General features: G+C 36.9%; 1 protein-coding gene across 1 annotated transcript; it reads right to left on the bottom strand.

The window, feature by feature from the left end:
• LOC141623717 (AP-1 complex subunit gamma-2-like) lies at positions 1 to 25717 on the bottom strand. Its single transcript, XM_074439871.1, has 18 exons — positions 25298 to 25717; positions 22838 to 23140; positions 22570 to 22711; positions 22155 to 22328; positions 21411 to 21590; positions 15386 to 15540; positions 13573 to 13663; positions 12914 to 13077; positions 9976 to 10030; positions 9437 to 9559; positions 9254 to 9349; positions 7197 to 7324; positions 6578 to 6682; positions 6149 to 6411; positions 2172 to 2420; positions 1897 to 2072; positions 772 to 876; positions 1 to 441 (listed from the first exon to the last, which is right to left on the bottom strand). Exons 1-18 carry the CDS (start codon positions 25327 to 25329, stop codon positions 346 to 348), a joined length of 2637 nt encoding a protein of 878 aa, XP_074295972.1. The 5' UTR covers positions 25330 to 25717; the 3' UTR covers positions 1 to 345.
• Positions 25718 to 27217: the final 1500 nt, after the last annotated feature.

The raw sequence follows: 27217 nt of genomic DNA, 5'->3' as shown, positions 1-27217 counted from the left end.
TTTTAACTGAAGAACAGCAGAATCACAATATGAAATTTAACTGTCGGGACTCGGTTACAATCATGACACCCTCTCTCTATGTAGTCTCTCCAAAATTCATTTTCCACATTTTCGTACAAACAACATTCAAATTATAATGTACACAAATTGCTCAACTGCGTACAAAATGAGGTTGGCCGGGAAAAAGTGCGAAAAGGGAAACAGGAATGAACAAACACAGATATTGAGATTTCAATTGCTAACATTTTGATGTATTAGGAGAGATTACACACTAAAATGACGGACAATGAGTGTCTTCTCTCACTCGAAGGAGTTTTGTTAGCCGCTGCACCTCATTTTGAAGCTTCATAAATTTCGTGGGAAGTTACTGATCTGACCTTCCTCCAGAACGTCCTTCCCGTTTACCTTATAGCCTATTCTAAATCGCATGACCAGTGGTTTCTGAAGAAAACAAAACGTTTTCACGATAAATCAGAAAAATGATAAGAAAGAACCCCGGTGACGAACACTTGCACAAAACTACACGCGTAGAGCTGCTTTGCACTTTCCACACTATACATAACTTTGGGCCTCAACAAGTCTATAACCCCTTAACATTGTATTGCATTTCCTCCTTTTTCCTTTTTCATTCTTCAGCACAGATTTTTTTAATTTTATTTTGTGTGGCTGTACACACTCTAGTCCAAGGGTTAATAGTAACGAAGAAGACACTTAAGGTTTCTGAAGTCAATAGAAAATAATAGCCCAAAAGTAGAAACAAAATAAAGGTACCTTTCCATGCTGGCTGTTAGTAACACGTAAACTCTGGGTGATGGAGCCATTACCAGCAGCAGGAAGAGTAGTGTTGCTAGCTGGATCAAGATGCAGCTGAAGAAACTGCAGATCATAACAAGAATATATATCAAGCTCTTGTGCCCAAAAATAGCACAGAAGAGTAAAGGGTACAGTTAAGAAACATTTTTTTTTTTTCAAAAAAAAAAAAGTAATCTATTGGAAGCCAGATCTCATCCATTGTCGATGGAGCCAAAGATTCATTGCTCTTTCTACTTTGGAATATAATGAAATGAACCAAATGGCACTTAAACCCCTTAAGCTCCTTTTTTTCATGAAGTCGTAGATGCCGCCCTGTTTCAGATTTAGGAGTCGATTGCAAAACAGCCTCTGTCATTTTAGGGGTGAAGCTATGTAAAACTGAACCCCTTTTACCCGGCAGAGGTTGAGGCTCTTTGAGGCATTAGATGATAGTATGATACATACTTCTTCTGTCCCAGTTAATTGTAGATTGTCTTTCTAAATCCCCCTCGCATTTGTTGAAAAATGTATACAAGCAAATAGATCAGAGGAGGTATTCATTAGGAGTGACAACTACTCGCTCCTGTTCATAGGGCTTCCTACATTTGTCAAAATATGTGAGGATGATTTTGAAAAAATATAGCAATTCCAATGAATTAGAGTATTAATTAACAAGTAATCTCTTGAAAGACAGTCTCGTACTAATATAATGTGAGATGAATCAAATGGACAGCAAATCTTACTTGTATCGGTAAGTCTTTTGAGAGATGGTCACATTATATTTTAGTGCAAGACCGGCCCATTTAACTAAAAATCCCATCCATTTCCCATTAGCCCGCAAAAAATTGATCGAAAAGTTATATCCATATTCTAAGGGCCAGTCTCATGATAATCTGTTTATGAGACGGGCTTATAAGAGTTTGTGTAATCAAATACTAATAAGCCCACTAACTAGAACATTTGTTGGGAAATGTGAATCAGTCTGAAGATACTATTTATCAAGAGACTGTCTCAATGTCTCATGCTCACGTATGGGAATTTGTAATTAATGACAATGAGCTACTGGAAATTATTTAAGTAATATTTACAAAGTTCGTATTTCACCTTGGGGACTGCAGCCTGGAAGACGAAATCAGTATAGATGTTTACTGATAAATTAACAAATGTAGCCTTGATAGATGTCGTTTGTGGGTTAGCAGAATCCTTTGCAAAGTCAAACGTCATTTTCAGAGAGCTGCTCTCAAATGCAACTATGGAGGGGAATTGCAAACCATTGCTCTCTGTGACACAGAAATAGAATCAGCATTTCTTCAACCAAAAAAGAAAAAGAAAAAAAGAACTGTCCACCAGCATCAAAATAAAAATTACAGAATAAATACCTAATGTCGGCTGGCTGGACGACAACCCATCCAATAAATCCATCATTGGAGCAGGTCCACTGAGAGAAGACACTTGTTTGGGGATTGACGAAACTGAGGACAACCCTTCCAATGTCGCTCCAGAATGTTTGGTTTCAAGGCTCAACGACAAAATGTCAGGAATTGCTGAAGTATTTGCAGCAGGTGAACTGCCAATGGACAAAAGATCCAACAGAGCATCTGTTCCAGATTTTTGATTCTGACTAGAACCTTAAAATGGAGAAGAAAGACATTTAAAATAACCTGGAAGAGAGCCAATCACCAAATGTATGGAATGCAAATGGGGTTTATCTTATTTCTATCAGAGTCCCAACTCAATTTATAGCAAAAAAAAAAAAAAGCAAGCATCCTGGATTCAAATAAAGCTATTCAGGTCAACCTAAATAAACCTGTTAACGCATGGTTTTTTCCTCTTTCTATTGTCTAAAGAAAATGGTACGACTCCCACTATTCTTTGGTTTTGACAAGGGATGGAATGAGCAAAATGGCTTCTAAACAGTATGGGCGTCATTTCTCTCCGATTGTGATGTACTTCATTACTGTTAGTCAATGCAAATTGTGACACGAACTTCAGGGTCATCTTTTAGGGTTTAGGGTTTCAAGGTTTAGGTGGTATTAAACACTCTGGACTTCTTTTTCTCTCCTATTGCCATGTACTCCGTCACTGTTAGCCAATGCCAATCGTGAAACGAACTTCATGGGTCATCCGGATACAGACTTTCATGCGTTAACACATAGGTAAAATTGCGTACTTCCGAACCCCTTACTGCAACATAGGCGGGAGCCTTTAAGGGGTTGGGTAATGGAGTGGGTATTGTCATTGATAAAGATTGCATCGATGATGTGGTAGAAGTATCAAGAAAGAGTGATAGGATCATGAGCATTAAACTTGTAGTCGGGGATGAGGTGGTGACTGTTATAAGTGCTTACGTACCTCAAGTAGGTTTGGATGCTTCTTTTCGACGAGCCTTCTGGGAAGATTTGGAAGAGGTTGTAGAACGAGTCCCTATTGGAGAGAAATTGATCATTGGTGGTGACCTCAATGGGCATGTGGGTACTAGTCGAGTTGGCTTTGAGAACATTCATGGGGGTTTTGGATTCGGGGAGAGAAATGAAGCAGGAAGTAACATATTAGATTTTGCTTTGGCATATGACTTGGGTGTAATGAACACTTGGTTCGAGAAAAGACATTCTCGTTTGGTGACTTATAGGAGTGGAGGAAATGCTAGTCAAATTGACTTTCTTTGGTAAGGAATATGTGGAGGAAAGAGTACACCGATTGCAAGGTCATACCTGGGGAAAGTGCCGCAACACAACTTAGACTAGTGGTGCTTGATTTTCGTGGTAAGAAGAGAAAGATTATCGGTGAGGCACGAATCAAGTGGTGGAAGCTACAAGGGGAAAACCAACAAGCGTTTTTGGATAAGGTTGGAAGTAGCGATATTTGGTCGGATTGCAAGGAGAAAGATATTGATGCAACGTGGGATAAATTGGCATGTGTTGTAAAGGATTTGGCGAGGGAGGTGTTAGGGGAATCTAAAGGGAATAGACCATTAAGTAAGGACACATCTTGGTGGAACGATGAGGTGAGACAAGCGATAAAGACAAAACGTGAATGCTATAAGGTTTTGGGGAAATGCATGAGCGATGAGAACTTTGAAAAGTACAAGGAGGCTAGACGAGCCGCTAAAAAGGCAGTACGAGATGCGAGGGCAAAAGTTAACCAAGTAAGTGCATGCAAGGTTCGACACGAGAGAAGGAGAGAAGGTTATCACGAGAGAAGGAGAGAAAGATAGATATCTTTCTCGCATAAGAGACCGAAAGACGAGAGATATTGGGAGAGTTAAGTGTGTGAAAGATATGGACGACGAGGTTCTGGTTCAGGATAACGAAATAAAGGCAAGATGGAGTTCTTACTTTGATACTTTATTCAATGGACATCACGAACAAGGTTTTGGGGATGTAGAAGTAACACCAAGCATGGCTAATCGGGAATTTGTGCGTAGAATACAAAAGAGTGAAGTTAGAAAGGCGTTGAGGAAGATGGGGTCAAAGAAAGCAGAGGGACCGGATGGTATACCTATAGAAGTTTGGAGGTGCTTCGGGGAGAAAGGGATCGAATGGGTAACCATGCTCTTCAACAAGATTTGGAGGAGCAACAAGATGCCATCAGCTTGGAGGAGAAGCACTCTTGTCCCTTTGTACAAGAACAAAGGTGATGTTCAAGAGTGTTCCAACTATCGGGGAATTAAACTTACGAGTCATACAATGAAGTTATGGGAGCGGATAATCGAGCAAAGGCTTAGGAGATGTGTAGACATCTCGGATAACCAATTTGGATTTATGCCCGGGAGATCGACTATGGATGCGATTTTTATCATGAGACAGTTGATGGAACACCATCGGGACAAGAAGGACTTGCATATGGTTTTTATTGACTTGGAAAAGGCATATGATAGGGTACCAAGAGAAGTACTTTGGTGGGCTTTGGCGAGAAAGGGTGTGTCTCAAAAATATATTGACCTCATAAAGGACATGTATGAGGGGGCTAGTGCAGGTGTTCGCACTAATGTTGGGAGAACGGAAGAATTTCCCATTACCATCGGGGTGCATCAAGGTTCTGCACTCGGTCCTTTTCTCTTTGCTATAGTTATGGATGAGTTGACAAGGGATATTCAGGACGACGTATGATGTTTGCTGATGATATTGTGTTGATTGATGAGACGAAAGAGGGGGTGGAGAGAAAGTTGGAATTGTGGAGGCAGACTTTGAAGACTCGTGGGTTTAGGCTGAGCAGGAGTAAGACTGAGTATTCGAGATGTCAGTTCACTAAGATGGCGGGGTTGAGATCTAAGGTGGCGGGGTTGAGATGGGGTTGAGATCGACAGATGCGGGGAGTATTATTTTCGATGGGAATGTGGTTGAGAGGTCAAATTTCTTCAGATATCTAGGATCTATTATTCAAAAAGATGGGGAGTTAGACGGAGATGTGGCTCACAGAATTAAAGCGGGATGGTTGAAATAGAAGAGTGCTTCAGGGCTTTTATGCGACAAAGATATGCCCCAAAGATTAAAGGGAAAATTTTATCGCACGGCAATTAGGCCTGCCTTACTTTGCCTTACTTTACGGTTCCGAGTGTTGGGCCGTGAAACATTGTCACATTCAAAAGATGAGTGTGGCGGAGTTGCGTTGAGGTGGAGGTGCGGACATACAAGGAAAGATCGATTAAGGAATGAGGTGATTAGGGAAAAGGTAAAAGTGGCGTCAATAGAGGACAAGATGATGGAAAACTGACTAAGATGGTTTGGCCATGTGAGAAGGAGACCTATGGACGCAATGGAGGGAAAGGATACATGTGGATTTTTAGTATTTGATGTTTTTCTGACATATTTAGTGTTTTTATTTAATTTAAACAAATTAAATTATTCGTTCTTCTCCCCTTTATTACACTTTTTTTTACCAACCACTTTCTTATATATTTTACTTGGTTTACTTTTAAGGCATTCCGGATCCTTAATTCTATTTCGGTTTTCAAAATCGTTTAATCTTTTCTCTCGATTTAAACTTTAAGTTTTTACAAAAGAAATCCGGAATTCGGTTTTAAAACCTGTAAGTTTAACTTGACTTTGCATTACATTTTCGCTCTCCCTTTGTTTTTCATTTTCCCTTTTCTATTCTCATTTTGAGGTGTGCGTTCACCCATGAAAGGTTCTAAAGGATGATTCATGTCAGCCGACCCCAAATCATTTTGGGATTAAGGCTCTGATGATGTTGTTGTTGTTGTTGTTGTAGGAGTCCCATAACTCTACTCAAAAGAACCGGGTAAAGGTGAAATGCTAGATTGAGAGATTGACCAGATAAAACCAACGTGCAGCATAAGTCAGCACGTTGTTCACAGATTTAAACATCAATGTAGGTTTTCATCTCACCAACAGACCTGAAGGTAAAGGTGATGCTGAGAGGTCACCAAGGAGGTCCTGTAGAAAATGACCACCAGAAGAGCTTGGTACCGGCAAATCATCTGAACTAAGGTCAAGTAAGTCAACAAGAGGAGCAGCAATAGCTGCTGCCTTAGGTATTCCATTTGGCAGATTTGCAGATGGCCCATTGGAGCTTGAAATTGATGCAGGCAAAGAGCCGGACTTTCTTCCACTATATGTTGCCTCGTCCAAAACAGGCATTCGTTCCATCAATGTAGACCTGTAAATTTATTAAGCAACCTTGTTAGATATTCTACCATCTTATACGCGGAGTATTATTCACAACGGAACTACAGAAAGAAAAATGATAAATGATAAATGACAAAAAAGGAAAAGGAAAAGCAAAGACAATCAAGGAGGAGGCTTTCTTTGTAGACAAAGAATACCTAATGTTCTGGTGTCTTTCGATAATTGAGTTAAATTCAATAGCTCTCTGCTGCAATTCAAGAAGGAGGCTTCCTTTGTGTTGCACAAGTATCTCTTTTACCCTCCTGCAAAGAGAACAAGTTTTATAGAATTTGTGCATAGAGGCAAAATTAGCAAGCCACTTAATATCTCATCATCTTTTGAAGATGTAAACAGTTTTACAAATTACACAAAGTTTATCGTTAACAAGGTCCAAAAGATCACATTTCTGTCTGGATTAAAAAACAGGAACGATTATTTCTAACACTGAACTTCACAAGGCCCAAACCTCATGGGAAACACCACACTGGATCCCACACCAGGAACGATTGCTATTTCAATTTACTGGATCAAACGTACAGAAATGCTGACTTTAAAAAAGAACGTTATAATATAAAAGGGTGGTACTGCATTTCTTAGAGAAAAAGGTGATATTGGTTTTGTATGTAGAATATAGCGAGTTCCTTTTCGCTCACCGTATCAGCTTCTAATTAACCAACTCCTAATTTAAATTACTGGTAATATAATCATGGTGTAGAATATCTTCAAGAAGATAACAGTAAGAAAATCATAGATAAATTTAGAACATTAGACACTTACTGGGAACACGGTGGAAATCGAGAAGAAAGCTTCAATAAAGCAATCAGGCACATAGTACTAGTGGCAATGTCTGAATTATGTCGTTTTATAGCCATCTCAATAATATCAATAACATCTGACTCTGTTACCTGTTCAGAAAATTCCAACAATAAGACGCAGTTAGAAGAAAATTTATCGATTAATGACTAGATCCAGTATGACAAACATATAATATCAATAAGAAACACGCAACCATCAAAAGGAGCCTCTTAAGTGCAGCCATTCTAGGAAGACTGAATCACTGAACACTGTAATTGAAGAGCCTTAATCTTGTAAGAGCACTCAATGATCACTAAGTCACTAGCCAAATGCCCTCACAGAAGCCTTAGATGCACATTTTGCATGAGGAGCAGCTAATGAGCCGCATTACTATCTAATTTCCATATTTCTCTTCTAGCTCTTTCAATATTATCTTCCATTTGCCCAATTATATCTAGCTTTTATTTGTTGACACGTTAACCCTTAGTGTGCCTCGCACCTTTTAAAACTAAGACCCCAGTTACCCAGAACCTCTTAACAAGGCAGACAGATAGCAGGTTGGGGGGATTAACCTGCAATTGCAGAGGGGCTATACTGTTTTGCCAGTTTCCATCACATCCCTTTTTTCCTATACTATAAAGCTGTGTTACTCAGACACGCCGACACGTGTCGGCGTGTCGGACACGGCTATTTGGGGTGAATTTTCCTGTTTTGTGGTCTAAATTGAAGTGTCGAAGTGTCGTGTCGTGTCGTGTCGGACACCGACACGTGTCTGACACGCGACACGGCAGTTAAGTGAAGTGTCGGAGTAACATAGCTATAAAGATTTGAGATCACTTGTACAACTTAAAATCAGCGAGGCTTGTTTTTTTTTCACAGGCCATACTAAATTGAAAAGTAATAGTATATCATGAGAAATGGAGAACAAAAAACAACAGCATAAGAAATTGAATGAAATTCCGTCAGATATAATCTTCTAAACTAAACTCCTTCAAAACGTTCACATACTAACTCTTTGGCAGGCAAATAAAATTCTCACACTAAGAAGCTCTTTATGTAGATTACATTGGATAAAGGAACCATATAAAAAGTTCCCTCTGTTTGGTCATTTTGTTTAACTTTGATTTTGGCCCAACGACCAAGAAAATGGGCAAAGTACAACTCTACCCTAATTGTAATAAGTCTACAACCACACCTCCCACCCCAACTCAATAACTCCTCTTCACCTTCCCCAACCGGATAGCCTGTCTCACACTCTCACTCTTCACCTCTTGCCGGCACAGCCCCCTCACCCACTCTTCAGCCGCCCTTCCCCGCATCTTTAGATCTTCTCCACCAGCAATTCCACCCACTCCTCATCCCTACGTTTATCTCTCTGTGTGTTCCTCCTCCCTATGTTTTCTTTGATTAGATCTATGGTTTTAGGGTTGGTGGGGACTAATTCAGTGGTTTGCAGTGGTCTTCAATGGCTGGTGCAGAGTATTGGGGGATTCCGGTAGTTGCCAGCTGTTTTAGGGGGGTTGTCGACAGTTATTCAGGATTCCTAATGGCTGTTTCTAGCAGTGGTCGGCTGTTTTTGGCAGTGGTCGGCTGTTTGTGGAAGCGGTCTCAGTGAGTGGCTGTGATGTAGGCACTTGCCGAGTGGTCAAGGTGGCTATAGGTGGTGGTCTTTTCTAGTGGGGGATGAGAGGCTGAAGTATAGAGGATAAAGTAAGGGTAGACTTGTAATTGAGTAGCCTAAAACTTAAAACCAAATTAGAAAGGCAAACAAACGACTGAAGCACTTAAAAATGAGATACGGTAAACAAATGACCGGAATGGAACAGAGGGAGTATAGCTTAGTTAAGATCCTCACAGAAGTGGAAACTTACGGTTATTGGTTCCTATGCGTAGCATCCCAACATTATTGACCAACATATCACCATATTCTCTAATTACTGAAGCACTTAAAGAAGAAATACGGTAAACAAATGACCGGGCCGGAACGGAACAGAGGGAGTAATTGACTCGTTAAGAGCCTCATAGAAGTAGGAACTTACGGTTATTGGTTCCTCTATGTCTAGCATCCCAACATTATTGACCAACATATCACCATATTCTCCGAAGCACCAAACTGCCACTTTGACAAGTGTTTCCTGACAAATATTTAGAAATATTTAAATATTTGAAATTCACCGCACAGGCAATTCTCAGAGGTTAACTAATGGAAATAAAGACACTACCTGCTCAGTCGATGCCTGAACTGCTCTGTACAAGGATCTAACTGTATATCCATGGAGATTGACAGCATTACTAATCACAACTATAAGAGCATGCCAAACTTCATCCTTGACATAATTTCCAGCCTACTAAGCACAACATAAATATCAGTACTTTGGGGTAGGCAACAATTCAACAAGCTCAGTCGATACTTGCTGTTAAGCGGGTGAAAGAGAAGGCATTAGATTGGAAGGAAAAAAAATTGTTTTATATGCCTATTATTAGTCCCTGCTTTTAACTCAATTAACCAATTTCAAGATTCTCCTCGCGAAAAGTATTGAACTAGAGTTAATTGAGTGATAGTGAGAGTAAATCTTTTAAACATTCTACATCTTTTGAAGGGCGGGAATTTGAACAAAAAAGTACACACGGCGAATGGATACAAACACACAAAGCTGGAAAAACATCAGTGAGAAGCTAAGATGTGAAAAGGCTTCCAGAGTTCCAGCCCCATCCAGATCCAGAATACTTCGAACTGCATATTGACGAAGCAAATGCATACCTCAGAGAGAACCTTCATCATTTGATCAATGTACCATATCTTCTCCGGCGAAAATCTGAAGAATCAAAGAGACAAGCCAACCAAATTAGAATGCAGTCAATGCACAGATTCTGCAACGCCAAACCAATAGAACTTCAATAGACATCCCCTCATCAAAAGACGCCATTCATTGAACGTAAGTTCCAATAATAAGCTTAAAGAGTAGAATTTTTTTTACGGCACTAGCACTCGTTCCTATTAAACCAGCTCAACAGGAGCTGAGAAATACTGTGGACTAAAAGGGTTGATGGTGGAAGAGGTGGCAAATGGGTCATTAATCGGTCCGGTATGGGGTCGGGTCATTTCGGGTCGATCATACATAGAGGTGGCAAACGCGTCAATCGGATTAGTTTCGGTTCCGGTTCTTTCGGATCGGGTTATTTCAGTTTATCTTTTTTCTTCGACTTTTAATTGGTTGTAGATATTTCGGGTCAAGTCAGGTTAGAGTTGGTCAATATCGGAGCAAATAAATATCAGAGAAGATGAGATTCGAGTAAGGTCATAATCGGAATCGGATCGGATGTCAAGGAATTAGGTTTTTATTCAAAACATTGGATATAATACAAATAATTTTTTTTAAAAAAGTAATATATAATGTTTTTTTGTATAACTACGATATAATATTAATTCATTGATGTCAAATGGGTGACACGAGGGTTACCTAATTCGCTAACATAGGGTGCGTATTGCGAATTAATACGCGCGTATCAATTCGCAATACGTTTTCGAATTAATTCGCACTAATTCGCGAATTATATATAAAAACTGGCGAATTCTAAAAGTTTAATTCAGGTATTAATTTGCACTAATTCGGGAATTATATATAAAAATTAGCGAATTTTACAAGTTCAATTTGTGTATTAAAAACTAAAAATTCAATATAATATGATCAACATCAAAGGGAAAGGAGAAGATATATCAGTAGACTAACAACTTAATCTTATTTTGGTGTTTTGTCTGGTTTCGTCACTTTGTGTTTACTTAAAGAAACCATAAAAATATGATCAGTAGACTTATTTTGGTGGTTCCGTTACTTTGTAATGCTGAATTGTTAATCTTTATGCAATGAACCTTTTATTTTTTTGTTATTATCATCAAGTAAATGAAGCGTATTAGTAATTATGAATTCGCGAATTGCTTTTTTTTGTAATACTTTGCGTATTCAATTCCCTATTTTGATCGAATTGCGAATTTGAATTGCGAATTCGAATTATGTGTATTATTAATTCGGCAACCCTGGGTGACACTCATGTACAAAAAGACACCTTAGATGTGACGCCTAGGTACATTCGGTTCATTCAATCTTGGATCTATTTCGGATATTACAAATTCGGTTGGATTTCGAATCAATTCAAGTTGATTCAGGTTTCGGGGTGAAATTCTGTTATACCTTTCGGATGTACGGTCAGTGTCGATTCAGGTATTTTCGATCGGTTTTTCGGGTTCGGTATACTTTTGCCAGGTCTAATCATACATTTCGGATTAGGTCGGGTCATTTCGGGTTTCGGGTAAATTTCTGACAGGTTACTTTCGGGTATGGGTCATTTTGGGACGGGCGCTTTCGGGTTAATGGTTAAAACACTTTAATTAATACTATTTTGATTAAGAAATACTATTTTGCAAATTTAACTAGTTATTAAGAATGGTTGTATTGTACGGAGTAGTAACCAATGAAACTCTATTTTGATGCATATAACATTAATATGGCTTAGTACTTGTCGTTTCGGGTCATTTTGGGCACTTTTAAGTCATTTTGGATCGGGTCAATTATAGGGTCGGGTCTTTTCTGGTCGGGTCAACATTGGGTTAATCAAGGTCCGGGTCGGACCGGGTCAAATCGGGTTTCGATCTCGGGTCGGGTCAGCTTTGCCGGGTGTGGCTCTGCTTTGAATATCAAGACTTAGCAATCAAAATTGCAAGTAGTAAATGGACTATTTTCTTGATGCAATAATTATTAGTATATATGCAGAGTATAATACAAGCGCTTGACTAGTTGACTTATTTACTCAAAACATGCAAATTAAAGTACAAGAGATGAAAGGTTGGAAATTTATACTCCATTTGTGTCATTTCGATTAGCCCCATCTGATTTTATTGGTGACCAGAAAATTAACAGATAGAGAGATATACTCTAGCAGTCTAGCTACCACTTTAATCAGATACTGACATACAAACATTAGTCATGGTCCCATGGACTCCTGATATTGAGATATACTCTAGCAGTCTAGCTACCACTTTAATCAGATACTGACATACAAACATTAGTCATGGTCCCATGGACTCCTGATATTGGATCGTACTCCAACTCCATATAAATTTGGAATAATTAATGGTCAAAGCCGAACAATTGGGACCACAAAAGTCCATTGGGGCCTATATAAGTAAAATGTAGAGTGTTCAAGGGTACATGTAAAAGTTCACATCCGATGTCCAAGCATATTTGATATTCAATATGGATGTCTGTATTAATGTGAAGTAATATAATAACAGAGTTAAAAGGCAAGAGGAAGACACGAATAAAAAAAGAATCGAGCTTTGAATATGAAACATAAACCAATATCACTGGTTAAAAACCCTAGCTGGAAGTGAAATATATCCCTCAATCTAGGGAGCGAGTTTATAACGTAAGGATAAGATGCATGTTGATTAGGAGAGTAGACCAGAACCTTCCTGGCAAGAGAGTAAAAATGGAAGTGTACAGTAAAATGCCTGTCTAAATTATCAGCACTTTTATATTGTGAAGTAGCAGTCGGTTAATGTAATTACTAAAAAAGTATTCATTATGGGTTACTTGGTATTATCAGACCACACTAAACAAGTTTTCCCAAGGGGAAAAAGTGCCACCTAAAATCGGAAAAAATGGAGTGGTATTAGAATGTTAATAGTGATGATTACTTACTTTTCAACAATGGAGCAAATTTTAGTGCTAAGGTCTCCTTTGAATTCATGGTCACTTGCTTCCAAATATTCTATTAGCTCTTTTGTCAGAGGTTTTACGTTACTCTCATTGACTAGAAGATATACAAGTTCAAGAGCCCTTTTTCTGATTGAAGCATCTGAATCCTGGAAAGCACAATAACCATAATGAAAAGCAGAAGTTGCAGATATAGGCACTTACACATGACCTGATCACATGTCACATGCAGCCATTGCAAGGCATCAGTTACCTTGTCATTTTTTGTTTCTTGAAGGATAAAAAAGTTCTTATTGAACAATTGAACAAAAACAATAACATAATCAAGAATGCAACTCTGCATGTTACAAAAAAAAAAAAAAAAAAAGTGAATAATTGTATCGCATGTTAATAAAGGTGAAGTTAAACAATATTAGGTAGACCGTCACCCGATTGGAAACAGCCTGTAAAACATCTACATGTAAACAATATTTTGACTCGTAAATTTGGCAGTCGAGTTACCGAACCACTTATTTTTGTTGTGAACGACCTCCGGAATTATGCTTCCAGGATTCTTTGCCTGATTCGTATGGCATTTTCATATATGTATGACACCTAAATCGTTACAATCTGCCAATATTAACACTAAGAACATACTAAAATACCTTGACACACTCCAAGATAGTAGTCCGATGCCTTTGAACAGCTTGAGAGTCAACATTGATAGCCCTCATCAACATGTTTAAAGCAACATATCTGTTAAAGCGAACCATTTAGGAACTAAAATACACTTGAATGTTTTAACCAAGGTGGCAAGTAAAAGAACACAATTCACATATTCTCCAAGTCACCGCATCATTCTCAACGTTTCACAGAATGTTTAGCTAAAACGATCTCAAGCTAAAATTCTACATAGGGAAGCTCTAAGCTGATACAATAGTTAACAGCCTCACGTTTACATAAACTATGCAGCCCTACTACCACGCAAAAGAGAAGGGATGACAACAATGTTGTCAACAAAGCTGACAAACAAAAACATCTGTTCCCCAGAATCAGGTTGAAGGAATAGCAAGAACATTAATTAATTGGTGACTTGGTTCCCAAAGTAGGAAATCTTTACAATTCCCTATTCAGCTGATGTTGAGAGCGAAATGCGCTTGATGAAGTGCAAAACATGACAGTATGTCAATAATCCCAATGCCTCAAAAGATTTTTGCAAATGGCGAGGTAAGGGCATTAGAAAAAAGAGTACCAATGCTTTGGTGGGCCATTTTGCTTTATTCCACTACATTCCAAAACCAACGCATGCGATGAAATAAAGCAAAAGGGATCAAAATAGTAAGGAACAGAACATTCACACCTCTGAAGATGTCAGGCATGCATAAAATAATTTGTAGAACAAAATTAATTTCGTGAAAGATAGGAAGGAGAAAACTTCTACATACGGAGGAGAGAAAGAGGACGCCCAGCAAGATGGACACTAAGGCCCTGTTCTTTTGGACTGAAATTGTCTGAATTGAACTGAACTGAATGGAGCTGAACTGAACTTAACTTAACTTAATGGAGCTGAACTGAACTGAAATAATAATAAAAAGATTATATTAATAATAATAATAATAATAAATATTATAATAAAAATAATACCAATAATAATATAAATAAATATTATTATAATATTATTCATTAATAATAATAATATATTAATATAATCTAATAATAATAATCTAATAAGATATATAAAAAATAAAATATTAATATAATAATAAATAAAGTAATAATAATATATTAGGAATATAAATGATAACATTATTAATAATAATATAATATATGAATAATAACAACTAAAAAATAAATAATATAATAATAATAATAGGTCTAATATAATAACTTATTAACATAATAATATTAAATATAATAATAATAATAATAAATATGTGATTAATAATATTAATAATGAGTATATTAATAAAATAATAAATATTAAATAATAACTTATTAATATAATAATATTAAATATAATAATAATAATAATAATAAATATGTTATGAATAATATTAATAATAATAAATATATTAATAAAATAATAAATATAATAATAATAATAATAATAATAAATGTATTAAATATAAATATAATAATATAAACAATACGAATTAATTATTAATAAATATAATAGTAATATAATAAATATAAAAATAATATAATAATAATAACAATAGTAAATACATTAATATAAAAATAATAATAAGAATATCAATAAGAATAATAATAGTAATGTTGAACTGAACTGATCTGAACTGAATTGAATTGAATGGAGCTGAACTGAACTGATTAGAACTGAAATTAAGTCCAAAAGAACAGGGCCTAAGTACATATCCATTTCATCCAAAAAAATTGGTCGAGGCAGAAACTGATCAAAGTCACCGATTGTATACATGAAACTAGAGAGAAAAAATAATACAGTAGAGAAGTATATACCTGATATTATTGTCCTTGTTTGATAAAAATCGTCCTAAAATATTTATTGCAAGTACCCGCAACCCACTATTGTCTTCAATACTCATTATTGTATCCACACATTCATAAAGAATGGCATTCCCTGCATTCTTGTTTGATTCTGTTTTTGTTGCCACCTATAGCACATGCAAAAAAATTGTATAAAAAAACAGGTGCACTGATTGCCAGCACCATACTGCATAGCCTTCGGCGCAAACCAGTATCACTGCGAAAGAACTTGACGGGGTATTATATTCAAAATCATTTCTATGTGAAAAGACTTCGAAAACAACATTTAAACATTTGCTCTAATATTAAGAAGTCATGAGCAAATCTTATGTAACATTGTGTTTGGATGAAGGATTTTGGAAGGAAAGGGAGGGGAGGGGAAGGATACAAAATCCCTTGTTTGAATAACAAATGGGGCATGAGGGATATGGAGGGGGGCAGATATATGGAGGGATCCATTTTCCCTCCTCCAAGGCAAACCAAAATCCCTCCACTACAAGAAAATCAGGAGGAATTTCGTATCCAAAAAACCATACCCCTTCTCTCCCCTCCCTTTCCTTTCCCCTATCCCCCTCCCTTCCCTTTCCCTTCTATTTTGCTATCCAAACAAGCCCTAAGAGTTTACACTTTACACTGCTTTTAAATCATCATCTAAGGAGAGAATTAAAATCCCTGTTGGAGAACTACAAGGCTGATAGAACATAGACGCCATGGGACAGAGATTAAGGTTATGTCTCTTGCCACCAAATATACAGCTACCCATGAATTTTAAAAAGGGGGGAAAAAAGAAGTAAAAAAAAAAAAGAAAGAAAAAGAAAAAGAAAAAGAAAAAAGAAAATGAGAGTTAAGAACAAAGAACAACAATTAAGGGAAGTCCTCTCACAAGATCAGTTGCAGAAATCCTTCACAATCAAGCATCAAAAGGAAATCCATGAGCCAGGATCGTCCAAGTTCTCAGTCTTATAAAGGATAAGTGGATGACTACGACTACATGCACACATTCTATTTTGTTTATCAATATATTTGCTTCCATGTGAGTTAGTAGAGGAAAGTCCTTAAAATACCTCTCAGCTCTGAACAGTAATTGGTATGTACTACACACTCCATTACATTTTATATTGTCCTCATCTCCTTCTTAGTCCATCCCAGAACAATTTGCTACTTTCCATATCAAGTGAAAAATATACACTTCTACTATTTTAGCTAAATAACAGAATGATAACATAATGTGGTATCTCTACATGTACATTTTTTGCAAGTGAAGGGGTAACAATGATACTTTATCACTAATCCTACATATATGACCTCTACTAAACTATGGACAGTGTAAAGGAGATTAGGGAACACAATGATGTGAAAAATAAACGAAAATAAAATAAAAAGTGTCAAGTTTCTCCCTCAATCCCACTATAACCTCACACTTTCCTTCTACGAGTTGTCCCCCTAAGATATTCTCATAGTTCTTTTTAAGTGTTCATTATGTTCTCTTTACTTTGCCACCTCTCTCATTTTTCATTATTTTCCATTTTGGAAAAATTGTCAGTTAATCCCTAATATATATCACTTTTTCACAAAATAGTACCTAATAAAATAAAATAAAATTCAACTTAATACCTACAAAGTACAAAGCAATTTTTTTACCTGTCAGTACCTAAAATCGCATCTAAAATCGCATCTGGCCATATATTTTAAAAGATTCCAATCAAAATGGTACTTTCCCTTCAAAATTAATTGAACTTTGGTTTTTTAATCTTAAAATACCCTTCGTACTATTTTTTATCAGTATTTTCAGTCCTGTTAAAAAAAACTCTTGTACTTTCATGTCTTAATTCTCCATTGTTGTACTGCTATTAAGCTTTTTCTTATTTTCTTGCTCTTTACTACTTCCTATGATACATGAGGGACATGTGTATAAGTTCAAAACGGAAGTTCAAGTCACTCTTGTCATTCAGATTCGTTCACTTGATTTAAAGCTCAATATCTCCGAAAATATGGCTATTTTTGGTGTGATTTTTGTTGGAGATGAAAGTACATGATGTTAGCTTTCCAACAAGTGGTCATACGCCTTATTTGATTAAGTAACGAAGGAGATATGATCGTTTTAAGTTGAGATGTCCAACTTCTACGCGGGTGACGAACGGACTTAAGTTTACTTCCCTAAATCGAGTCTTATTATTAGTTTCCTTATTTTATTTTGCCTAATAAGTTTAAGGTAGTGTTGTTTATTTCCTTGTTGTTTCTTTCTTAATTTTAGCAACTTGTAATAAGGCAATTTTGCCAATTCTCTAACGGTCGAGTTTAGGAAAGTTGTTTTTAGGTAGTTTTAGGAGTCCTCTTAGTCGGCCTACTCTATTATAAATAGAGGGCTTTGTATTCGGTTTTATTCATTGAAGTTTGAGAGTTAAAGTTTTATACTCCCTCCCATCCAGACCAAAGGTTACAGTTGCTTTATCACACTTGTCGAGACACGTTTTGTAACGTGCATATCTTTAGTTACACATCATTAAAAATTATAAAAATTTGATATTCTTATAGCATTCATGACGATAAATCAAATAAGATCTCACATGATTATATTTTGTCTTATAGATTAAGAATAATATTAAAGATTCCCTACGACCATGAATAGTGGCAAAAAGCAACTGTAACCTTTGGTCTGGATGGGAGGAAGTACTTGTGTTTTCTAATTGCTTGCGAGTTATTAGAGTGATTATTTTGTTCTTGCGAGGGTGAGATAATACACATTCATCCTTGCAAGGTTGAGTGCCATTCGTGTTGAGTTTCGAGTTCCTTGCGGGGGAGGAGAGTTGTTCACGTCATATCCTAGTTTTAGTTAAAGAGTCTTGCGAGATTTTCACAACTAATTCATATCCTTATTGTTTTTGTTACTTATACATAAAAAAAAAATACCAAAAACACATTAATTCCGATGCGTGTTTTATTATTTAAAAATCAAACGTCAAAATCCGAGTAGTTTTACATCAATTTGGTAAAACTCGTGGTTATTTTATATCAAAGTGGTAACCAGGAGCGGGTTTTAGTTTGTTTCTTAACAAACTTGTCTTGGGAAGTTCATAGTCATGTCTCGAAGGCAATTCAAACAATTTTTGAAGGAGTTCGAGGAATTTGAGCAACGATTGTTATGGAAGGATTTAGAAAGAGGTCATGCCAAATTGTCGAACCAGATGGAGAAGTTTGAGCGTGACTTTCATCAATCTTGTGAAATAAAGAAACAAGGGACAAAGATCGAGTCTTTTGATGTTTTTCACAAGGAACAAGAAGTGAAGCATCTAGAAGACGTGGAGAAGATGATGTCTGATCTAGTTGAAACGAACGGTCCAGAAGACTATCAGATAGGCGACTATTAGTTTCACGATGTTGAACCAAAACAAGAAGACGAGATTTTTAAAGTCGAGTCATTAGATGAAAGTGATCACGAAGAAGATGTGATTGAAGATGACTTATTTTCCTTTGAAGAGGAATCTCACATAGAAGATACATCGTTATTTGATCCTAACTTACCAGCTATTTTTGACAAAGAATTTGAACAAGTTTGTGATGAAGCTCACGTGGAAGAAAGTGATCATATAAGTTATTACGATGCAAATCAAGATGATCTTAATCTTATGTCAATCTTGGGTGAGGAATTTATATACGATAAAGTTTGTTTGGATTCTCATATTAAAGAATCTTATCAGTCGCCACTATATGGTGGGAATTCTTATTTCTTGTTGGATTTAATTCTTATGGATGCTCATGATGATCTTGTTGTTTCAAACAACTATTATTTGGATTTTGTTATAATTGTGCATGGAGGGTAGTGGGGTGGAAGGCACAAGAAAGGAAGGCACAAGAAAGGAAAGCACAAGAGAGGAAGGCACGAGAGGAGGCTGAAATCGAGCAAGATAGACAAGCTTATGGTTTGTATCGAAGATGATGAGGTAAAAGATGATTCAAGTTCATTGCCAATGTTCATCACCAGTCTTGAAATCACAGATTTGTGAGGTTCATATTTGATCCGGGAGGTCGTTGGTCCAAGAATCGGGTCGATTCTTTTTTGAAGAAGGGGAGAATGATACATGAGGGACATGAGTATACGTTCAAAACAAAAGTTCAAGTCACTCTTGTCATTCAAATTCGTTCACTTGATTTTAAAGCTCAATATATCCGAAAATATGGCTATTTTTGGTGTGATTTTTGTTGGAGATGAAAGTACATGATGTTAGCTTTCCAACAAGTGGTCATACGCCTTATTTGATTAAGTAACGAAGGAGATATGATCGTTTTAAGTTGAGCTGTCCAACTTCTACGCGGGTGACGAACGGACTCAAGTTTACTTCCCTAAATCGAGTCTTATTATTAATTTCCTTGTTTTATTTTGCCTAATAAGTTTAAGGTAGTGTTGTTTATTTCCTTATTGTTTCTTTCTTAATTTTAGCAACTTGTAATAAGGCAATTTTGCCAATTCTCTAACGGTCGAGTTTAGGAAAGTTGTTTTTAGGCAGTTTTAGGAGTCCTCTTAGTCGGCCTACTCTACTATAAATAGAGGGCTTTGTATTCAGTTTTATTCGTTGAAGTTTGAGAGTTAATTCAAGTTTTATACTTGTGTTTTCTAATTGCTTGCGAGTTATTAGAGTGATTATTTTGTTCTTGCGAGGGTGACATAATACACATTCATCCTTGCGAGGTTGAGTGTCATTCGTGTTCAGTTTCGAGTTCCTTGCGAGGGAGGAGAGTTGTTCACGTCAAATCCTAGTTTTAGTTGAGGGGTCTTGCGAGGTTTTCACAACTAATTCATATCCTTATTGTTTTCGTTACTTATACATAAAAAAAAAATACCAAAAACACATTAATTCCGGTGCGTATTTTATTATTTAAAAATCAAACATCAAAATCCGAGTAGTTTTACATCAATTTGGTAAAACTCATGGTTATTTTATATCATCCTACCTTATCTCCTACTCATGTACTTTCATGTCTTTCGTCCCTTCGTAGAGTTCTCATCTCTTATCTTCTCCTTCTTCAATTTTTTCCACATTGTATTACTCCCACGACATTTTTTCTTTTCCCTTACTTTGTCTCTTCTACTCTACTTTTTCTTTTTAATTTCTCCTTTTCCACTAATTTTGACTGGAGTTTTCAATTCGTAAATATTTAACCTTCACTTCTTAAAATAAGTTTTTAACTTTAAAAATCAAATGCAATACCAATGAATGTTGGAGAAGACAATGACCACACAATTATATAAAACAAAGAACTATAAAAAGGGATTAAAAATTTCCAATTTCACGAGAAGAGAAGTATACATGAAGAAGATGAAAAGAAATGAAAAACTCTGAGAAAATAAAAAACAAGGATAGGTGACAATTAGTGTTAGTTTTGTTTAAGTAGCTTCAATCTGAATGATAATTAGGGTTTTAAAAAACTTAAAATTAGGATTTCTAACTGGTATGTCAATTTCGGAGCCAAATTAAGGTTCTAAGCTGCTGAAAAAAAAAATGGTGGATGAGTAAAGGGGTAAATCGGTCAATTTACATGTTATTTGACCGAAAATCATTTTAGGTACCAATAAGTAAAAAAGGTGCTTACTAGGTATTAAGTTTTGAGAAAAAAAATTAACTGGTATTAATTCGTTAAAAGTGCTATTATTTACAAAATATGCGGTGTCATCTCTTAGAAGTTCGTGAAGCAGATAAAAAGGTAGAGAATTTTGACTTCTGTATTAGTTGGAAGACCTAGTGGAAGTTCATGGCAATACCCATCCACTAGTATAGGAACGATTTTCATCATTTAATTTCAGTGCAAACACAACCGAATGTAGGTGAGGATCCAAATTTCAAATACCATGGACATTCCATCGTGGGACTGCTTGTGCACATTAATTATTTACGACACAATAAAATAATCTTAAACTATCAATTTATACTAAATGAGCCATCAGAAAGGAGTGAATCCTATATCAAAGTCATAAAGACACGCCACGAAAATACCCACCAACCTGCGCAAGTATGTCATTCATGCAATCACTAGCATCAGCATCTCCATGACCCAAAACACGCAGAAACCTCAACAGTCTGATGTGGAGGAATGGATCAGTAATTCCAGCAACATCATACTCTGGAGCATATGAACTGTTCACAAGGTCCTTTAGAACTCTCACCACGGCATCGGTGCATTTCTGAAAGCACAAAAAATGGTTGATATAAAAGCATATTTAACAGAATGATGCTCGCCCTTGCCAATTTGGAGTAAAGGGAAAAAAGCGCCACACATTAACTTAAAATGCCCTGTCGACAAGTACTCAGCAGCCATTATAACACATAAATAGTAAAATTCTTCTCTAAAAATAATAGGAACTCAACCCACGATTTCACAGGTCATAAGTTTTACAGATGAACTAAAAAAGGAAAGAGGGAAACTGGTATGCAAACAAACAAACAAAATACGAAAATATGGCTTAGTTGGTTCCCCGTGAAAGTGTCCTATGACTATGTGACTCACTCACCCAGGTAAATCAAACAGAAATAACTAAATGCCACCAAAAAACTGTCGGCCACTTAAACACTTCATTAAGGCAAACTGAACTCGGCCTACAATCTCAGACACACAGTTCAATCAAGGAAAAATAAAAGATGAATAAGCTACAGTCAACCAGTCATTGACTAACCAGATCAGCACAAGGAATACGCTTATGTAAGACACGCTGTCACAAATAAGTAGGGAATAAGAAACCATATGGTACCTTTCTGAAATACTCAAGGGCATCTTCACTAACTTTACATAAATCTGTACAAAGTTGCACTCCAGTAATCAGGACTCCGTGATGTTTTTCTTTCAGCAAAGCAGCAGCAGGATTAATGAAATTCTCTGCCAGATCAGGTACTTTCTTGATTATCCGTATGGAACACAGTGCTGCCTATCATAATGAAGAAGTCATTCAACTAACGTCAGTTCATATAATCATTTAGATGGAAGCTTCAAATCTTCTCATGACAATATACCATAAACAAACCCTGGTCCGCTTAGCAACAACGAAAACGGATAAATTATTCAGTCACATAGATTACATGTTTGAATGAGTTAAACTATAGGATGACTTAATCTACTAGATAGCCACCAGAGAGATATAGATTTGTTCTTGCATGAGAAAATATTACCTTCTTGCGAACATTTGGATCCCGAAACTGAAGTAATCGCTCCACTTCTGGTGCAAGGTCACGAGCCATTTCAGCAGAGCAAATGTTACCAAGCGCACAAAGAGCAAGCCCCACTATATACTGGTTTGTATGGTTTAGGTCTCTATAAAATGCTAAGGAATAACAGTAATGCAGAAACAATCACTTGCAGAGACAGCATAAAATTCCAACAGTACAGTTAATAGCACAATAAAGTATGCTGCATGAAAAAAACATAGCATCAGGATACTGTTTCAAAGAATTTGTAACCAGCATAAGAACTTCTTGTCTTTCATCAAGAAGCAACATAAGGCCCAGGTATCCAATTCTCTTTTCTGGAAATCCAGGCGCGGCAATCAACTTGAGACATTCCATTTGACCAAAATGTGTAGGGTAACCGAGCATGTGAATGAACATGAGCTTGGCCATGTTTCGATGCCTATACCCCGGGTCATTTTCGCTGATGGCTGCACGAATAGCTGCACACTCTTTTCGTACAACTGCACGTTCCTCTGCAGCTGTTTTACAAGCGCGTATAGAACGAATCATATCCCTGCATTGAAATAGTATGTATGAAGTCAGATCGAGCAACACACAAAGACAGAGTAGAGTGACATTCCATTATGAAGTCACTTACTCACTTGGCAGGAAACAATTTCCTAATTGCATGCACTAAAAGATTCAATTATCCAAAAAGAAACAAGCATGTTCATAGGGTAGTTGACCACGTAGGGGTGCCTATGTCATTGAAGTAGGGTATACTTTTATCTGAAGGAACAGGGATACAGGAAATGAGAAAAGAAATAGGGAAGGAGCAAAAGTTCCACTTGTCAAACAGCTCTTGAATCGTACTACACAAAATGACAGGCTACGTCATCAAAAATCAAAATTTTGTCTCCTCCCTGCTCGCTACCCAATCCATCTCCATTTTCCATTTCCCATTTCAATGTCAAAAAGAACTTGTTCAACTATGCCAGTTCATCCAGAACAGATTAAAGAAATAAAGATAAGTGTCAAAAAGAAAGAAGCCTAGTACAAGAATAAATGAAACTGAGCACATAAACAGCGATTTAAAATCATTAGATACTTATATGCTGCTAATTACGTCCTTTAACTTTGCACACATATCACGAACTGCTCACTTACCTACCGCATGATTGTACTCTCTTCTTCAAGCTGAATAATTTCTCATCTAAGGGATTTGTTATGCTATTTCCAGACAGAACCAAGGACTAAAGAATACACTTTTTTTCAAGGATGGAGGATAGCATTGTTCAGGTTGACCACTAAACACAAAGTAGACACTTTGCAAATAATGAACATAAAAGTGACCGAGGAAGAGCCCAACTCCAAAAGCACTGATAGTCTCATACCAAGATCGTAAGTCTTACAGACTTACAGTACATCAACCCATAACATATACATTTAACGCAAGCTTTTATCGACTACTGCCTCTAGACTCGACCTTTTAAAATGGGAGACTTTCAGCAGCACTGGTTTTATACAGAGTGAGAAAACCTGCATAACCAGTCATCACTTTTAGGGTGTGTTTGGATTGAGGGAATTGGCGGGAAGGGGAGGGGAGGGAAAGGGAGGGGTTCAATTTCCTTTGTTTGGTTACAATATATGGAAGGAGGGAAATGGAAGGGGAGGGAAATGGGAGTATTTAATTTTCCTCCTTTAGACCAAACTAAAATCTTTCCATCATTGGCAAGATTTGGAAGGAAAACTTTCTTAGACTTTCATTGCATCAACATCCTCCTTCCATTCTACCGTCTCCCTCCTACCTCCCTTTCATCTCCCTCTCATCATTTTTTTATCCAAACCATAATTCATTTTCCCTTCCCTCCCCTCCCCTCCCTTTCCCTCCTAAAATGGTATCCAAACACACCCTTAGGGTCTGTTTGGATAGCAAAAGTGGAAGGAAAGGAAGGGGAGGGGGAAGGAGGGAAGGGAAAGGGAGAGAAGGGAAGGGGAGGGGGAATGGGGTGTGGTTGTTTGGATACAATTTCTCTCCAAATCTTGCCTATTGTGGAGAGATTTTGATTAGGCTTGGAAGAGGAAAATTGGATCCCTCCAAATCTCTCCCCCTCCATTTCCCTCCATTCCCATTTGCTATCCAAACAAGGGATTTTAAATCCCCTACTCTCCCTCCCTTTCTTTTCCCTTCAAATCCCTCAATCCAAACACACCCTTAAGGATTTCTCGAGAAAAGAAATAGAATGGAGTTCGAAAAAAAAAAAGAAAAAATTCGAGTGAATTGATAAATTTTGGTATTAGTGACATTGGTCCAGCAATTTGCAGCTTGTCAATGAGAATTAAATTCTTCAGCAATAGTAAAACTAATAAAAGTGTAGTACATGTGGTGAATCTAACATTGAATTTTGCCATTAACGTCGAGGCGTGGAACAATCAAACACTAGTCTAAATTCCTACACACAATCTCAGCTTGAAACCAAAAATAAATGTTAACAAAAGAATGCAATGATCAAGTGTTCTAAAGCCCATAAATCGCGCACTGAACCCGGTTTTCTCCTCATCATGGGAAGTTCCAGCTTCTCCTCAATTCCCCCCTTAATTCCCATTATTACTCGTACATTTTTGCAAACACAACAAATTTCAACGAAAATAAAAACCATAAATTAAGAAAACATTAGAAAGGAAAGCAGCATGAAGAAGTTGATCTGGGGAATTGAGAATTGAAACTTACCTCAAACGGGTACCTGAAGAAAATGGATTCATGATTTCGTCAAGGGTTGAAGCTCTGCTACAAAACAACCCTAATCAGGCACAAGAACAATTAAACAGACATAAATCAAATCTGATGAGAGGGCGATATTACGGAGAAGATCAACGAGAAATGAGTGAGATCTAGGATTATGGAGAAGGAAGAGGGAGACAGAAAAGAGATGAAGATGAAGAAAAAGAATTGAATTTATTTTCAGTCAGTTTTTAAGGAAGCTCTTATTAAAATAACTAGCTTTTGAACCCGTGCACTACAACGGTGGTAATGAAAAGTATTATAAAATGTAACAACTTACATATTTTTTTGATTTAGTAAATTATTAAATTTTAGAAAATTTCACTTTTTCTACTACCCATACGCTTTTGATAATATGATTTTTTTTATTCGAAATACTATGATTTTTTTCTCGACTTTTGATAAGTTATTGTCAAGTAGTCGCAGTAGGCGGCTGAAGTAACTTAGACTTGTCATAATTGAGCTGATCGGAATAACCCTACCCGACACCTAAATTCAGGACCAAAGCTTGATCTTAACTCGAATTGTGTAAAATAATGGATAAGTAACTCCTTATATGAAACTCCCTTTGTCCCACTCATTTGTTTACTTATTCCATTTTGGGTTGTCTCAATCAATTGTGTACCTTTATATTTTAGGAATACCTTTGATAAGCAATTTGATACTCCACATTCAATTCGATTCACTTGTTATTTAATAATTGACCTCATCCTCTTTTCTTGGCATTTGTGTCCAAACCAAAGGCAAACGAATGATCGGGACGAAAAGACTCAATGAAACTTCATATTTTATTTACCCAATTGTTATTACACAAACTGGAACTATTGTAATGTGACACATGTTATTTTCCTACCCCGTTGACGTATCAATGTTTACGTTCTCATACGCATTTAAGGAAAGATATATAAAATGGTTTTCCTTCCCCGTTGGCATATCAATGTTTACGTTCTAAATTCTAATACCCCGTCTTAAACTTAAAACGGATCAAACAAAATACATAGGACAAAAGCATAATATCTAGGGATTAATAATAACCTTGTCCGATCCATCCAAGTACGGTGTTATTTAACCTCAACTTAAGAAACACCAACTATGCATCTATAATATGAAGTATCTTTTTTTTTTTTTGACAGTTGTAAAGATAGATAGTTTACATACTAAAAGTACAACTCACATCATGTGAGTCGTACATACATACAACCTTATTGAAAATAAAAGTACAACATCCTATGAAACTAGAACGGTAAATGAGATGTCGGGTAACAAGAGCATGTTGGTGGAGTACGGTAGCTTGGACATGAGCTTCATCATGCACGACAACCTTATGGCACGAGACTCCTGAAGACCATCGAGACCTTTGCTCTGACGAGTGACGGGAACAAGATGTATTTCCGCCACGAGGACGTAGAAAGGGAAAGGCGAAAACAAGCCAATCAGACTTGCCTCTAAAGGAGAAAAATCTCCTACATCTTGAAGAACCAACTTGACGGACCAAAGACCCAAGAAGGCACGCAAACAGTCGGCCCAAAACACAAAAAGCTCCTCAACCAAACGCCTGGCCAATAACACCATAGGGAACCACCCTAGGATGCAACCAACACAGACCGGACATAAACGCATCCCGTCCTTATTCTTATAATTATGGCTAATTATACTAGACAACATGAAAAACAACAGAGAGATAAACAACATGAATGATGTGATTAAGACCACCGAAACCATCCAAACCAACACCTCATCCAAACCAACTTATACCAACCCGAGCACACCTCAAAGAGACACGAACACCAAGACATACCCACTTCATTCAAGACCCAAGGCAACACCACCAAACCTACCAAGGCAAGAAAGAACCCGCCTACACAAGGA

The sequence above is a fragment of the Silene latifolia genome, chromosome X (assembly GCF_048544455.1).
Source record: "Silene latifolia isolate original U9 population chromosome X, ASM4854445v1, whole genome shotgun sequence".
Lineage (NCBI taxonomy): Eukaryota > Viridiplantae > Streptophyta > Magnoliopsida > Caryophyllales > Caryophyllaceae > Silene > Silene latifolia.
Note: the sequence above shows the minus strand (reverse complement) of the source record. Positions and strands in the feature narration are given on the sequence as shown.